At 45.2% G+C, this 14,612-nt stretch overlaps 1 protein-coding gene across 35 annotated transcripts in view; it reads right to left on the bottom strand.

Annotated features, from left to right (window-relative positions):
* Positions 1–14,612, bottom strand: part of MYO18A (myosin XVIIIA) — a 768,001-nt gene that overhangs the window by 358,265 nt on the left and 395,124 nt on the right. For all 35 annotated transcript variants that reach the window (XM_085649195.1, XM_085649183.1, XM_085649196.1 and 32 more), the window contains one exon: positions 10,863–10,949. In XM_085649195.1, coding sequence (XP_085505321.1) covers positions 10,863–10,949 — 87 coding nt within the window. The remainder of the gene's footprint in view (positions 1–10,862; positions 10,950–14,612) is intronic.

A 14,612-nucleotide genomic window follows, 5' to 3' on the forward strand; every position in this document is an offset into this window, starting at 1 on the left:
CAAGCATGGCCGCAGGAAGTGTGTGAGAAGGGAGCATATACCCCCCTCCCAGTCGATAATTCAATTAGTAGTTGTCTCTTTTAGGGGCATTTCACAATCTGTCCCTTGCACAAGCACAGTGAAAAACTTTGTGTCTAACCCAGCATTTGCTTGTTTTTTGTTTTTCCCTTTTCGTCTACATCTAAAGTGATTTCATAAAGGGGCTTAATTAAAAAAAAAAAAAAAAGAAGAATAAATAAAAGTGTGCTGCATGGCAAAATACTTATAAGGTCCCAAAGGCGAGACCTTTTGGTTATGCCAATGCTTGTTTGTCTTGAATGAGGTGCTCATGCACCGGAGAGGGACCCACATGGCATTATTGACCCGGGTCCCACAAAAGCTACTGATATGCCTAACTTGCACTGACAGACAGACAGACCACATGTGCAAGGGATCACCCAACAGAAGATCCTCGGGCAGGCTGGGATTTACAAGGATATCCGAAAAGATTGAATAAACCAGGTGGGTCCCATGCTTTGTCTGGCCTGGTGGTGGAAGAAGGTACAGCGGTGACATGGAAACAGAGCTCAGCTGAGCAATGATTGGTGGAAATGATGGGGTCGTGGGGTGACAGCAAGCCTAGTCCAGGGTTCGGGGCACCAGGCTCCCTCCCTCCTGCCCCAATGTCGTTGGATCTCTCAGGAGGCTGCTCGTCTATGGGAAGGGGCTGTGCAGGCAGTGAAGCCGAGCGGTACAGCTGGCCCCACTCTGGCGCCCAGCACGTGCCTCCATGCACAGCGGGCCTGGCTTGCTGCATGTGGAATAATTGCTGTCGAAGACCGCCACAGCGCTGTTATTCCAAGGCCTAATGCGCAGTAATCTGCAATAATAGGCTGGGGCGGCATCCAGGACCTTGACTTCCAAGCGGGCCTTTTACAAACCTAATGAGCGGCGCATTGCTTCTTCTCCATTGGCCATGGTCTTGATGGAAGGTAATTACTGGCTGAGAGGAAATGTGCACTTACTGTACCGCAAACAAAATGCCAACCCAAAGCGAGGGCTGGAAAAAACAGCTCTGCATCCTTTCTAGGCTGGGAGGTGGAGGGCAGTGTTTGTTCATTAGAAACGGTGGTATGCACTGCCGTAACCTCGCCAAGTCATTCAACAGGGCTACGGCTCACAGAAACCCGCTTTACCCAAGAGCGGTTCCTGCACCCCTCTTCGCTGATCAATGTAGAGCCCAGCACAAGAGTAAGGGCAACCAGGCAGGAAAGGAGCAGACACACTCGGAGCACTCACAAATGCAGCCGGGATGCTATTGGATCGCAACTGAACCTCCTTCTATTTGATAAGAAATAAATGATGATGTTGAAGTCGGGTTCACCTGCATTGTGCCCATCTCTGGAGGCATCTGTTCATCTTCACTGTCAGATGGTGTGCATGTTCACGTATAACCATGCTAGCTAGCATCTGTGCTTTATTTGTGCAGGTGCTGGGAATTGTCATTCAAGTTTGGGGATCAGGACTTATTTTTCCTCGGTTTTGACCCAGAGCAAGGGAGAGTAGACAGGTATGAAAGATAAAAAAAAGATAATGACAGTGAAACACTGACAGAGGGAGAAAGCATGAAAAAGACATCCCAGAGTGAGATAAAGACACAAACTGTGGAACAAAGAGGCATGAGGTGAATTCAAAACTAGGTAGTGCTGCAATTGGCAACCCTGGCATTCACAGCACTTCAGCAAGCTGCTAAGAACAACTTTGGGGTCCCTCCCTTCCTTCATAGCTTTTATAAATTAAGCTTGGTTGTGATGTAGTGCGAGTGTTTTTGTGCTGTTAAGCCATGCGGCGGAAAGATGTGCTCCGTTTGTTTCCATGGGACTAGATGCCAGATTTGTCAAATGCCTTAACACAATTGTGTTAAAATGTGTATCTATACATTTGTCTTTCACTGTGCATATGTGTGCCTGTGTTTCTATTAGTGTACACCGTAACCATCTATTGTGGTCTGTTTTTGTTCCCCTCTCTCCGATACTCGCCGACAGCCGCCTTGTTCAGTTTTTTTCACAGCACCACCTCGGCGGGGATACTGGAGCCATCCTCACTGTCCCCTGGCGCCTCGCATTCTTCGGGGAGGCACAGCGGACTGCTCCCTACTCTCCAGCACCGGCATTTATCCAAGCACAGGCTGATGCTTACATCCCGCAAGACTGACATCATCTACCTCAACTCAACCACTTCGACAAAAGCCTTCACACACTACGTTCCCTCCCTCCTCCAAGCATGACTTGAAACTCATCTGAACAAGTCTTCAGCAATTTCCTCTCCTCTCAGTCAAGGCCATAATCAATTAATTAGCCTTTAGCAAGATGGACTACTGCAGCAGCCTGTCCACAAGCGTTTCCACTACTCCCTCCAGTGCCTTCACCACACTCTGCTTAACCTTCCCAAACCCTCCTCAATATCCCTCCCAGGCATGAGGCAAAATTGTATATGGTGAACACCGGTAACCTACAGAAGATTATTCTTCTTGCATTGAAATCTGTCTTCCTCCTCTCGCAACCCTGCGGCCTATATTCCCTCTACACATGCTTGTTCGCCTCCTCTGCCTGCAAACCAAAGACCACTTGAACGTACCTACATTCTTCTCTTCTCCACCCAATCACCACACCGCAACACAATCAACACGCCACCTATGTCACCTCTTCATTCAAGTATCTTGCTGGCAAACCAAACACTGGCGAGGCGGAGAACCTCACACTGAGATCTGCTTCCACAATGAGCACCTTAATACCTTGAACTTGGCCTTCGAACATCCCCTCCTCCAGGTTAAAGTTCTCCAACCCAGCCCCATCCTTTGATGTCACTGGAGATGCAGTACCTTGTACGGTCTCACTATCACCCCAGATCATCCTGGGCTTTGTTACACAGCAACGTAAAACCTCTACATATAGCATTTGACGGGTCCTCTGTACTGCACCCCTTTCTGTTGAGATGGTAAGCACACGCACACAACACAAAGACTGCCTGGGACCTCAGAGTGCTTCATGTCTGTTCACCAAGATCCCCTGTACCTAAAAAGCTTTGCGTCCTGATGTCTCAGTACACCCGTCTTTCTTTGTGCCCATACAACTGTAGGATAATTGTCACGCTGCCTTTATGGAGAGAGCTAGGCAGCTACTTCCAGACGATATCAGAGCTCCCCTTCAACCAAATGATGTGGTTCAGGTTCACCGCATAGGCTAACAAGGCTGTCCTACAGCTCTCTTGACTCACCATTGACGATTATCTGAAACACGGCAGTTCACTGCAGAAGCAGGTAGGGTGGGGGAGAAGTGAGGTGATGCATACTATGTTGTACAAATACAATATTCTAAAGTATCCAGCCTGTGTTCACTGGTGAAAGTGAACTCTTCCACTGCTAAACAAATACTAAGCCACAAGGGATCATGTGTACCAAGTAACCTTTACCAGAAAACGGCATAAAATAAACTATGCAAACACAGTAAAACACAAGAGCAACCTTAGAAAAACATGGGTAAGACATACTCAGAAATATGCATATTACACAAAAACACATATTTATGAACAAAGCAAAGTGGCAGACTCACAGGACACAAGCTCACAGACTGATAAACTCACACACACTCAAAATCCCGCATACAGACTCAGAAAAAGACACACAGTGAAACACCAGCTTAGAGAGAAATATAGATTTTCCTGAATTACACAGATTCACAATGACAGACACGCATGCTCAGAAAAACGCAAAACGAAAGAGATCAGCAGGCAGAAACTGCAGCAAACTTAGAACAGGATCAAAGAGATTAAAAGAGCTGGGGATCTACAGCTAGGAAATTAAAAACCATAGCGTGCTACTCACCGAAAAGCCCTTCAACCCCTCATCAGAGGCTGCAAGCTCTACATAAATACAAACCTTTCCCTCTTCTATCTCTCCACTATCCTTCTCAATCCAAATAACAGACTAACATATCCACCACTCAAATAAATTTCATATTTCACTATACTAATTCACTATTAATCCTTTTGGGTTCTGGAGTAGCGTGCTACTCGCCGAAAAAGCGATACAACACCTCGTCAGGGGTATTAAGCGCTATATAAATGCAATTACAATACAATACAATTCAAAAAGCAAGAGATTCGCAGGCAGGCAGAAAACTACAGGAAACTACGAGCAAGGCCAGAGTCACCCAAAATGAAGGATATCGCAGAAACTCAAAATAATACAGAAAATTAAGAATGTGACCAGCCAACCTCTAAAAGCAGCATATCTGCTAGCAGGTACAAAATTACAAGACGGGTCAGAGAGATTCAAAGATCAGGAAACCCACAAGCAGGAAAGAAAACACGATCATGGTTAGAAAAATTAAAGGTGCAGGAGATCCGCGGGTAGGCGGAAAACTACAAGAAACTATGAACAGATCTAAGAAACTCAATGAGCAGGAGATTCGTGAGTAGGCGCAAAACTACAAGAAACTATGAACAGGCCTGAGAAACTCAGTGAGCAGGAGATCCGCGGGTAGGCAGAAAACAATAAGAAACGACATACAAGACCAGAGTCACTCGAAGAGCATGGGATCACAGGCAGTCATAAAACCATTAACAAGGCAGAGACTCAAAGAGCAGGCAATCCGGAAGCAGGCATACAACGACAAGAAACTGCCAACACAGCCAGGGAGAGACAAATTGTAGGATATCCACAGGCAGGCAAAAGCATACCGCCAATACAGAAAGCTAGTACGAAAAATAATAGTGCATGGTTACCCAACAAAGTGAATCCAGCGAGGAAATCATGCCAGGTCTACAGGATACATCTAGGCAGCAGTACATTTAGGGCTATGGCCTGACTTTTATTCCTCATGAGGACTCTCTTCTTTTGAACCTATAATTACAGATCATTATACTGCATATTGGAATAGATAATGCACTTGAATTTAGCATGAAAAAGTGCGGCGCTGCAGTTCCTATCTTGATGGAGTGCATTTATTACTAGTAGATGCATGGGGGTGATCCACGGTAGGAGAGTGAGGTCCAGCAGGGTGCGTAAGAGGGACGACTGCTCATAGCATGTCTGCCCGTAAGGTGTTCATCTCTTTCTTGCTTCATATGATCTGCCCTTTATTGTCAACCCTTTCTGCTTGCATGCATGCTCTTTGAATGTCCTTGAGCCGGTCCGTGGATTCCTGTAGTGTTCTGCCTGCATGTGGACCTCTCTCACACATCCGTGCAGTGGTGGACTGTGCGGCCTCAGAGAGGAAATCGACCTTTAATGCTGCAGGCCTTCAGGATTCTTGGGCACTATCCCAGTGGTAGAGACTCCTTCTATAGGCCTGCTTATGCCTTACAATGACTGCAGTCAGCAAGGAAGAATCCTGGCAGACCACAGATGCAACGAAGCAAGGTAGCAGAGGCAGTCACCACACTGGCTGAAAAGCGCACACTGTTTGATCCTGCGGATGGGTAATGACAGCTAGTGATGGCTTTGATGGCCACACAAAAATGTCAGCATCACCGTATCCCTTCTCTCAACTCTCTGGGGAAGAGGAGGAGGCAGGTGAGAAGAAAAGTCTTCTTGGTACAAATTGTCCCACTGTTTCTTAAAAGGTTGGTGCCTTCTCTGGTCCAACTCTGGAACACCTTTGAGCTCCTTCTGCTACTGCGTAGAGGATGGCTTGCACTCAGAAAGAGTATATGTTTCCCTCTTACCCACCCAATTTATGGGCCCTAGGGTGGGGAGTAGAAATGCGCAATTCAAAGGGGTCCAGCCAGGAGGAAAAGATCTAAAGACAATTTCAAAATTATGCTGTTTGGTGGTGAGCAAGGGACTCTGGGAACAATCTCCTTACCTTCCACTTACCTTCTATAGGAAGTCACATTCCAGATTAGGAAAGAATGTGGCAGAATTAAAGGGATTGTGGGAGGAAAGGTGACCTGCTAGGCTTCCTATTCTTTCCATAAATGACGCTGCCCTCCTAAAGGGTGACCAGCTGTTGTGAGAAGGCAATGGATTCTGGGAGATCCTAACAAGAGGCAGAGCGAGGGTGATCCCCGGCCTACGTCAAAAGGCGTTTGTGTATCACACCAATGGCTGACTTGGAACCATGTGTATCACACCAATGGCTGACTTGGAACTATGTGTATCACACCAATGGCTGACTTGGAACCATCTGCGTCCTTCTCAGGATAGTCTTGCTTTCATCTGTTTCATTACCTTGGCACGAGCCTCCATGAAGCATACAGTTATGTAAGGTTAAGAAATGAAAAGCATACGCTGGATGTCTGCAGGGAACTTATCTTGTTACAGCATCCATTTATCAGTGGATCTCTGCCAGCCTGGGTTTCATTGTACTACTACACCTATGCTCCCTTGTGCACGTACTTGTGTGATGTGCATACTTCCGTACAGCCGTGTTTCCTTACGTCTGTACATCTATGTTCTTTTTCTCTACATATGCCCTGTATTTGTTTACGTATCCATGTATGTCCATGCATTTACTTCTTTGACCCTGTGTGTTTGAATCCCCTTTTGCGTCGGTGAATTTGTGCTCTTTGTGGCTACACGCGTGCTGACATATTTTGCATTTCTTGCAAGCCTGTTTTCATGCCTTTTTTTAGGTGTGCACAAGGGCTCTCTGTGTGCGATTTATTAATAGTGTGTTTTTGAGTGTACATTTGTCTCTCACTTTACGAACACATCTGCACTCCTCCTTGTACAATGTGAGTCTGTGCACTAGTACTTTTTATTATGCTAATATGGCCGTCTTCCATGTGTGTCTGTAAAGCTGTTTCCTTGTGCATGTGAGCCCATGTTTTCTTGCGTGGCTGCACACACACATTTCTTTCTGCCTGTCATTTATTTTTGTTCCTGAAGATGTTTGTCTTTATTAGTGTATAGCTCTGGGCGTTTCTTTGTACATGTATAATTCTCATGTCTGCAGTCTTTTCTTCTGTACGTGCACACTTTTGTGTGATAATGCTACGGTTCTCTAGTAAAGACACACAGGGCCAGATTTGCAAAGTCATTTTTGTGCGTCACCTGACACAAATGCCTTGACCAGCCTAAGGATGCCCTGGAAACTCTAGGAACACTCACAAACGTGCCAGTTTCTCCATGAATCAATCCCACCCTACAAGCAGTCGGAAATGCACTCCCATCACGGAAAAGAGTATGGATACGAGTACCAGGTGCCAATAGAACGTAAATACCCTCCAACATTTTTGTCGGTGTGAGGGAAAGGGCAATTCCACGGGCAAAAATAAGAAGTGCAACAGCACGAATGCAAAGACATTTACACACGTTCACTTCTATGCTATGTACAACCTCCAGAGCAGCCTTTGCATGTGCATAACTGGAAATTGACAAAACAATGTCCAGGAATATGTCTACACACACACATATGAAGGTGTAAACATGTGACTTTTTTGTATTACTGTGTGCTCTAGCAGTTTGTGTCTTTTATCTTAAGTTGAAGGCTAAATAGGGTGACAAAAGCCAAGTGCTTTTTATACCCTGGGGCAACACAAACTCCTTCCATGGATTTTAAAGGACTCATTCCAAGTGGCTGGGTAAAACCCATGCGGCCATTAACGATACCAGCCCCTTCGGAGAGGGTACGTTTTACCTGGAGACTCTGGCACGACCTCCTGGTATACCAAGCATTGGCAAGAACATGCAGAAGTCAAGGAGGAGCCATCCGTATCCACGTTATTAACCAAAATCCTGGAATCAGCAGTACTTCTGCCCTCCAGAGTTACCATTGCCCCCGATATCTGGACCTCGGTTAGTAAATGCTGCGCTGAAATGGACCCGCCCCACAACGCAGCCTTGCAAGCCTCCTGCGGACCAGAACACTTCTCTGCAAAAGCAATGCACGCATCTTGACGGATTTCTGAAGATATGCCCCAAAAAGCTACGGCCGGAGTTGATTGTGCGATGGGATCTTCGGAGCGTGAAAGCAGACAGCGAGGGCCCGGCCTCGCCGGTGAAGCCGCCTCTGGATGGTATATGCGGGTGTCAATGGGCTGGTATAGTTATGCAAATATCCCTTGTGCGGGTCCCAGCTTCCTTTTCTTGCAGCAGCGCAGCCCCTCTCCGGCTTGACTGATGAGAGCATTGTGTATGGGCTCGAGATGTTTACTTGTGAAACGCTCAAGCATCCGTATTCCAAGCCCGGCCATTGTCGGAGGCAGCCAGCAGGAGCAGAGACGATTTAGATTTATTTAGCAGTTCAGGGCGCCTTTTCTTCGTGTCTGTGCGGGGAAACCGAGCAATCCTTTCGCATTTTGTGTTGTGAGAAGATGAATGCATCGCGAGGTCTGCATGGGCTCATGTTTGGAGGAAAGAACGTTTGCTTCATTTGTCTTCAAACTCGGAAGCACAGGTTGGAAACGAGAGCAGGTAACTTGGTGTGTTCGGCCAAGTAAGAAGTTTGAACCTGCAGCTCCGGTTTCTCTTTAAGCGGCTGCTCTTATAATTATTTTAACTTCTATTATCGAAACAACACAACTGAATAAGGGGCAGTATCACACCTCCACATGATGCTGCAACTACTTCAGACAGAAGCTCGATTACACTTTTCTCAGTTTTACAACAACGTAGAGTAATTTTTAGAGAAGAATACCTTCATGGGGCCATCTGGAGAAATATGTCAGAATAAGTCTCTAAATCCAGTAGACATCAAGCAAAGCAACACTCCAACATGCCTGCAGGTGCTGAGGGCAACAATATCGATGGGACATAATATAAAGGACAGAGTATAGAAAATAAAATGTCAACAGTTGTCAGTCTACATTTTCTATACCCAACTCCACATATATGTACCTCTCTGGTGCATACATGTTCAAGGTACGTAGATGTGGAGTTAGGAATAAGAAATCTACACTTCCCGATGTGCACTTATCTTTCAATATTTTGTCCCCCGATAGTCTGGCCTCAATATTAGTAAGCCACAATATTGATGGTGTCGATGTTCAGTGGTACAATTGATTGTAAGCAATGCAGGTCTTGGTAAAGAAAGGTGTTTTTGTTCTGTACACTTGAAAGCTCCTTTAACAGCAACATTACCGCCTGTTTGGGTCCTTGTGAATTCAACAAAGATCACTGGACGTGTTTTAAACGATTAATTCACCCATGCCAGCTCTTATTGTATTTATGTATGGAATGTTATTTATTTAGTACAAACCTAGCGAGAAAGCAATTCAGATGTACATTACTTGGAGTATTGTGAGACAATACAAGATAATGCACATCTAGTGGGCAATATTTCACACATTAAATTTCACAAATCTTATGTACCTAATTTTTCCTATTCAGCATTCACCGAGACTGGAATAGGGTATGAAGTAAGGATTGAAACCAATTGGGCCTTATCACTTAAAAATGTGTTTGTATATCACTTACATAGAAAGAATTTTACAGTTGTATATATGCACATCTCATTATATCCAAAAATATTTATTGACAAGCACACATTATCCAAAAATGTGTTTTACTTAAATGTTGAACGATCTCACATATGTAGAAGCTCACAGTGTGTCCATTTTTCTTTATTCTTCGAAAGTGAGCTTACCAAGGACCGCGAGCGAACCCCCGGCATTCTCTCCTCTGATCGTCATATATTAACCCCACTACTGTAGCTCGTCTTCGATAACAAATCGCATTTTAACTAATCTATTAGGTAACTGCATGCCACTAAAAAAAGTAAAAAATGAACCTCATTTCTCTACCTACCATCTGAGAACTAAAGATACATCAAATCGATTAATCTCACTACCATATGACTGACCTGATTTCCATAAACTGATCTCACCTTTGGAGCGAGTATCCCATAAAAACCGGTGATTCATTGATGTGATCATAATGAGAACGCAGAGTGAGTGGGTGGGAAGAGGGAGACGACTCCTTTGTACTTTCTGCACTTTTTGTCTGTTGGAAACATCATTACTCCTATCCTTTAGCTGGGAAGTCTGGTCTCATTTGAGAAGTAAATGTTCCGGCCTGCTAGTTCCTGACCTCTGCTATTCAACGCCACTCATCTATCTAAACTCCGAAACATGATATGATTCATTCATTCAATGTTTAAAAGTAACTTCAATCCATTCACTGTTCATTAGGACAGACAACAATGTCTCCATGTAAACTCAATGCTCAACCTATTCCTTGCAGAAGAACCAAACTCCACAACTAGAGGCTTAACAAAGTGCCATTCAATCGACAGAAGTCATAATGTTTGACATCACTCCTTTACTTAAGATATAGAAATTAACCTTATTTTTTAACTTAACAATCTTTATTTTAGCACCTACCTTTTATATTAATTTGAATGCGGCCATCTAAAATGAGTCAACAGGCTAGGAAGAGAGTTTGACACCGACAGCTTCACAAAATGTTTCATTAGGTCAAAGGTCTTGGTTCAGTCCCAAAAAGATTACCAACGGTAAAGCAGGATTTAAACAAAACGGTGCTGGGCACAGACGAGTTTTTTTACTTTTACACATGGATGAGTCATGGAGAAGCCAACACTGCATTGGGTAGAGGTGTCTGTGAGTGTGTGTTCATCATTGCTGAATGGGTGATTGCATGTCTGGTGGTCTGGGTGCATCGATAAGGCATATAAACATTGAGAGGACGATGTTCGATGCGGTGCACGCTCTCTCTCTGGTCTCATCAATGATAATTCGATTGGAGGGTCTTGGCTTGACAAGGAAGGACAGGTGTACTTAATTCAAAAGAAAACCTCCCAGTTCAGCACAAAGGTCTTAAACAGATATTAAAATCAGATGTTGACACACAAAAAAGAAGCAGTCCAATCAGGGCTTGGCCCACTGTTCCCGCCTCCCTTCCCCAGATCAGCCATGCTTACCAACGCTTGGGCTGAGGCCTGGTCTACCGCGTCTACAGAACCAGCTGCGCTGCTCTCTATGTCATCTAATGCAAGCTCTATGTTTTCCTAGAGAGACAGATGAGCGATTAGTGTCTGTGAAACTAAGATCATCGTTATGGAGAGAAACGGTCAGTGCATTAGTCTACAACATGAACACAAACAGAAGTGCAGGGGTGCACCCAAGAGTTCCAAGGCCTGAAAGGATAGAAAAGAGCCTGCATAGATACTAAAAAAACCTTAGAGGGGCCTCCTGTAGACCACCTTGAAGTTCATATAGGGTCGGGCTAGACTAATCTCATTTTGAAAGTGACACTTTTCCATACAGTCCCATTCGGTCTTTGTTTTGTTTCTTTTACTACTTAGTTCGAGCCGGGTCTGGTGGCTCAGTGGACTAATGCGCCCATTGCAGGGCCCTGGGTTCGACCTCATGGTCACAGATTTAAATCCCGGCATGTGTACTCAGCCTTTCACCCATTTGAGGTCGTTAAAATGAGCACCATTGAGTTGGGTAACAATAAACATCTGTTATTCAGGGCCAAGATACCTACGGGTGAACGTGCGCTTTACAATTACACATGTTATGTTAGTTTGCATTTTTGCCTCTGAGGCAGCGAGGTTCGTCTCAATCAGAGGTGGACTGTACTTTATGGTGATCATGGAGGCTCCTAACCAACTTTTCTCTGCCTATGCGAGGCTAACAGATCTGAGGAGAGGAAAGCTGCATGTCAGGCTAGTCTCCACACAGTCAGTGGGGCTGGGCCAAAGTCAGGCACATCACAAACTTGCTGACACCGACAGGCACTGTTGGGAAAGGGTTCTTCATATGCCAGACTCGCATCTGAAAGGTGGCTACGGATGGGCCAGTGACGGTTATCCAGAGCACTGCAGAGACACTAGTCGAGGTACCATCTGTTCCTCTGCCTCTGTGACGTGGGTCAGACGCCATCTTGAATTTGAAAGTATTTCCTGTTCCCTCAAACCCTGGTTGGAAAGAGATCGCGGTTTTCAAAAATCATTCCTGAACCAGATGTCACCCCACAGAACTAGTCACCTCATTGCTAAAGGCTATGGGGAATATATATATCAAACATTAAAACTCAGTAAACCATGCAATTAAAACCTAATGGAAAAGAACAATAACATTTCGGGGCTGAGGGGGGGTTGATTTAGCTAGACTGGCCTCTTCCCTTTAGATCATGCTGCTAGAGAGAGAAAGGTGTGCTTGCCAACCCTGCATGGCACTAGCCTTGTACACAGGCTTGAGTGGGACACGTGCTCCTCTGGATAAGAAGAGGATGGCGAGGAGCGACGCTGGTCAGGGCATGAATAACCCTTGAGCTCCTTCCATACTATGATGTATGGACTCTCCCAGACAGCAGCAAGGACTAGCATACGTTGAACCTGCCATGCAGGTGACAGATGCCATTGAAGCAGGAGGTCGTGTTCATCAGGCAAATGTCTAACATTAAATATACTGCACACATGGGTAGGCTTCGCACGTGGTGCAAATGGCATTGGAAATTAGAGACTTTTAAGCTACGCTCTTGGCAGGTATCTGTGAGATGACTGTGCTTGCTTCACAGTCGCCATGTCATCTCTGGCCAATATCTGCTTATATGCTTACATCAGCAGAAAAACGTCCTCAATTCCATGGGTACCAAAGGAGGAAGATCTGACAACAATCAATGGGAATATGTTCACTCCACAGTGACCTGCCTTCTTTAAGGGCTTCTAATTGAAATAACAAACTGTGGCTCTACTCAATGTAGGGTATTTTGAGGTTCAGTGGAAGTCTCGGCCAAAAGCTAGTTATGGCATAACGGCTAACCTGGCATATGGTACGGTGGGGAAATCTATGACTGTGGCCAGAAGTTCAATTCCAGCTTCTCCAATTAATGGTGAAATCCTGGAAAATTTAGCTTAATCCCCTGTTCCTCAGATCCACTGGCTGTCAAAATAAAACCCATCCAAATATCAGTAGTGTTACAGGAGAGGGAGAAACATCTTTTCAGGCTTTACTGGGACTCTTGTGGAACACCCCATGCGTTAAAATCTCATCAAATCACAAGTGCAGTCCAGATTAGGTTAAATACATGATCTATATGAAGTACACCAACAATGAACTACTGGCATAGAGATTGGCTCTAGGCTACAGGTTAGCAGCAAAAGATTAAGAAACTGGCAACGGTGGGGTAGGGAGGAATAGGGGAATCAGGTCAGAGAAGAAAAAAACTTGGGAAGAACGGCAGGACGGAGAAGAGGAAAACATCTTAGCTGGGAGTAGGAGAAGAAAGTTCCATTCCCGAGGCCGGGTGAACAGATAGATTGTGAAATTAGCAAAAGGGGCCCATTCTGCTACTCTTGCAAATTAGCTCTACCTTATTGACCCTAATCTTGTATGATGTGTCTGTGCCTGTCTTACACAGGTCCCAGTGTGTTGCTGCTGCAGAACCGCCAGTCTGAAGAAACTCAGGCATCTACAACCTTGAGTACCCTTAAATGCAGCTAGCAGTAAAGCCAACATGGAGGCAAAGATGGAAGCTCTGTGCAATTGAACCAATTCCTAGACTGCATGGAGAACTCGCACTATAAGTCCTGTAAGCCTGTCTCCATCCAATGAGGCACCCGGTCCTTATGAGTAAGAAACAATGTATGTCTGTGCCAAAGCCAAGAGACAAAACAGTGCTACTTGTCACAGGCTTGGTATCCCTTTGTCAAACCCATTAGCCATTCAGAGGTGGAAGTGAGAGGTTCTATATCCCCATATCTGTGCCATCCACCCCCGAACTCCATCTATGATTATTGGAGGTGAAAATCTGTGTGTTCCTGATGCGATCCCCTGACTCCGCAGAGCCTTTAAGACAGGATGCTGTGCACGTCTGTGTCAATCCCGTGAATCGCTCAAGCACCACAGAACTGGTGCTGAAAGGACGTGTATCTTTGAGTCCGTGCCTGCCCAGCTCTAGAGCTGGACGGCTCGACACCCTGCCAGACACAGTGGTCCTTCTCGAGTTCCAACCCCTTGAGCCCATATTTTGTTAATGGCTTTGTAACCCTGTGATAAACCGGTCACTATCTAGTTGATACAGAGGAGAAGATGTGCTCCCATTCACCCTCTGCATTATTAGAGGTGATGGATTATTTCTCCCTGTGAAAAATCACACCCTAATCTCGCCCTGCAAGTGAGAGGCCAATACCCTACCGTATCCAGCCCCAAGTATTGGAGGCTCTGGAATACGAGGTTAATGCCCCCACGACTCCCTTCAAGTGTACCCAGTCCTACAAGTTTGGGCGACACGATCTGTAACCACCTCAAGTTCTACTTGTCCTAATGGTAACAGCCTCTGTATTCCAAAGTACATTTTAGAAGTAAGAGGCTTTGAATCAATGTGCCAATGCCACTTGGTAAGTCGAGGTTTTAGCCTCTGTCCTATACCCGCAGTCACCTCATCTAGAAAACAAAGAGCTTTTTGGCACTCCCCATCTTTGTGAATCATCCAATCCAGAAAGGAGATGCTATCTGTGCATAGGGGATTTCGACTCACAGAAAGCATTTAACCATATTGGTCAATCCTCTGACACTGCACTAGACTTCCATGCTGAGAAGACTTGCATTGACCAAAAGCTCCATTCGACAGAGAGCACAGATTTTAACATTACCCCAAAAACCATAATGAGTGTGTCTGATCTACCTGTCTGATGCAACTACACTTGGGAGAAAGAAGTGAC

This window comes from Triturus cristatus, chromosome 3_2 (genome assembly GCF_964204655.1).
Source record: "Triturus cristatus chromosome 3_2, aTriCri1.1, whole genome shotgun sequence".
Classification (NCBI taxonomy): domain Eukaryota; kingdom Metazoa; phylum Chordata; class Amphibia; order Caudata; family Salamandridae; genus Triturus; species Triturus cristatus.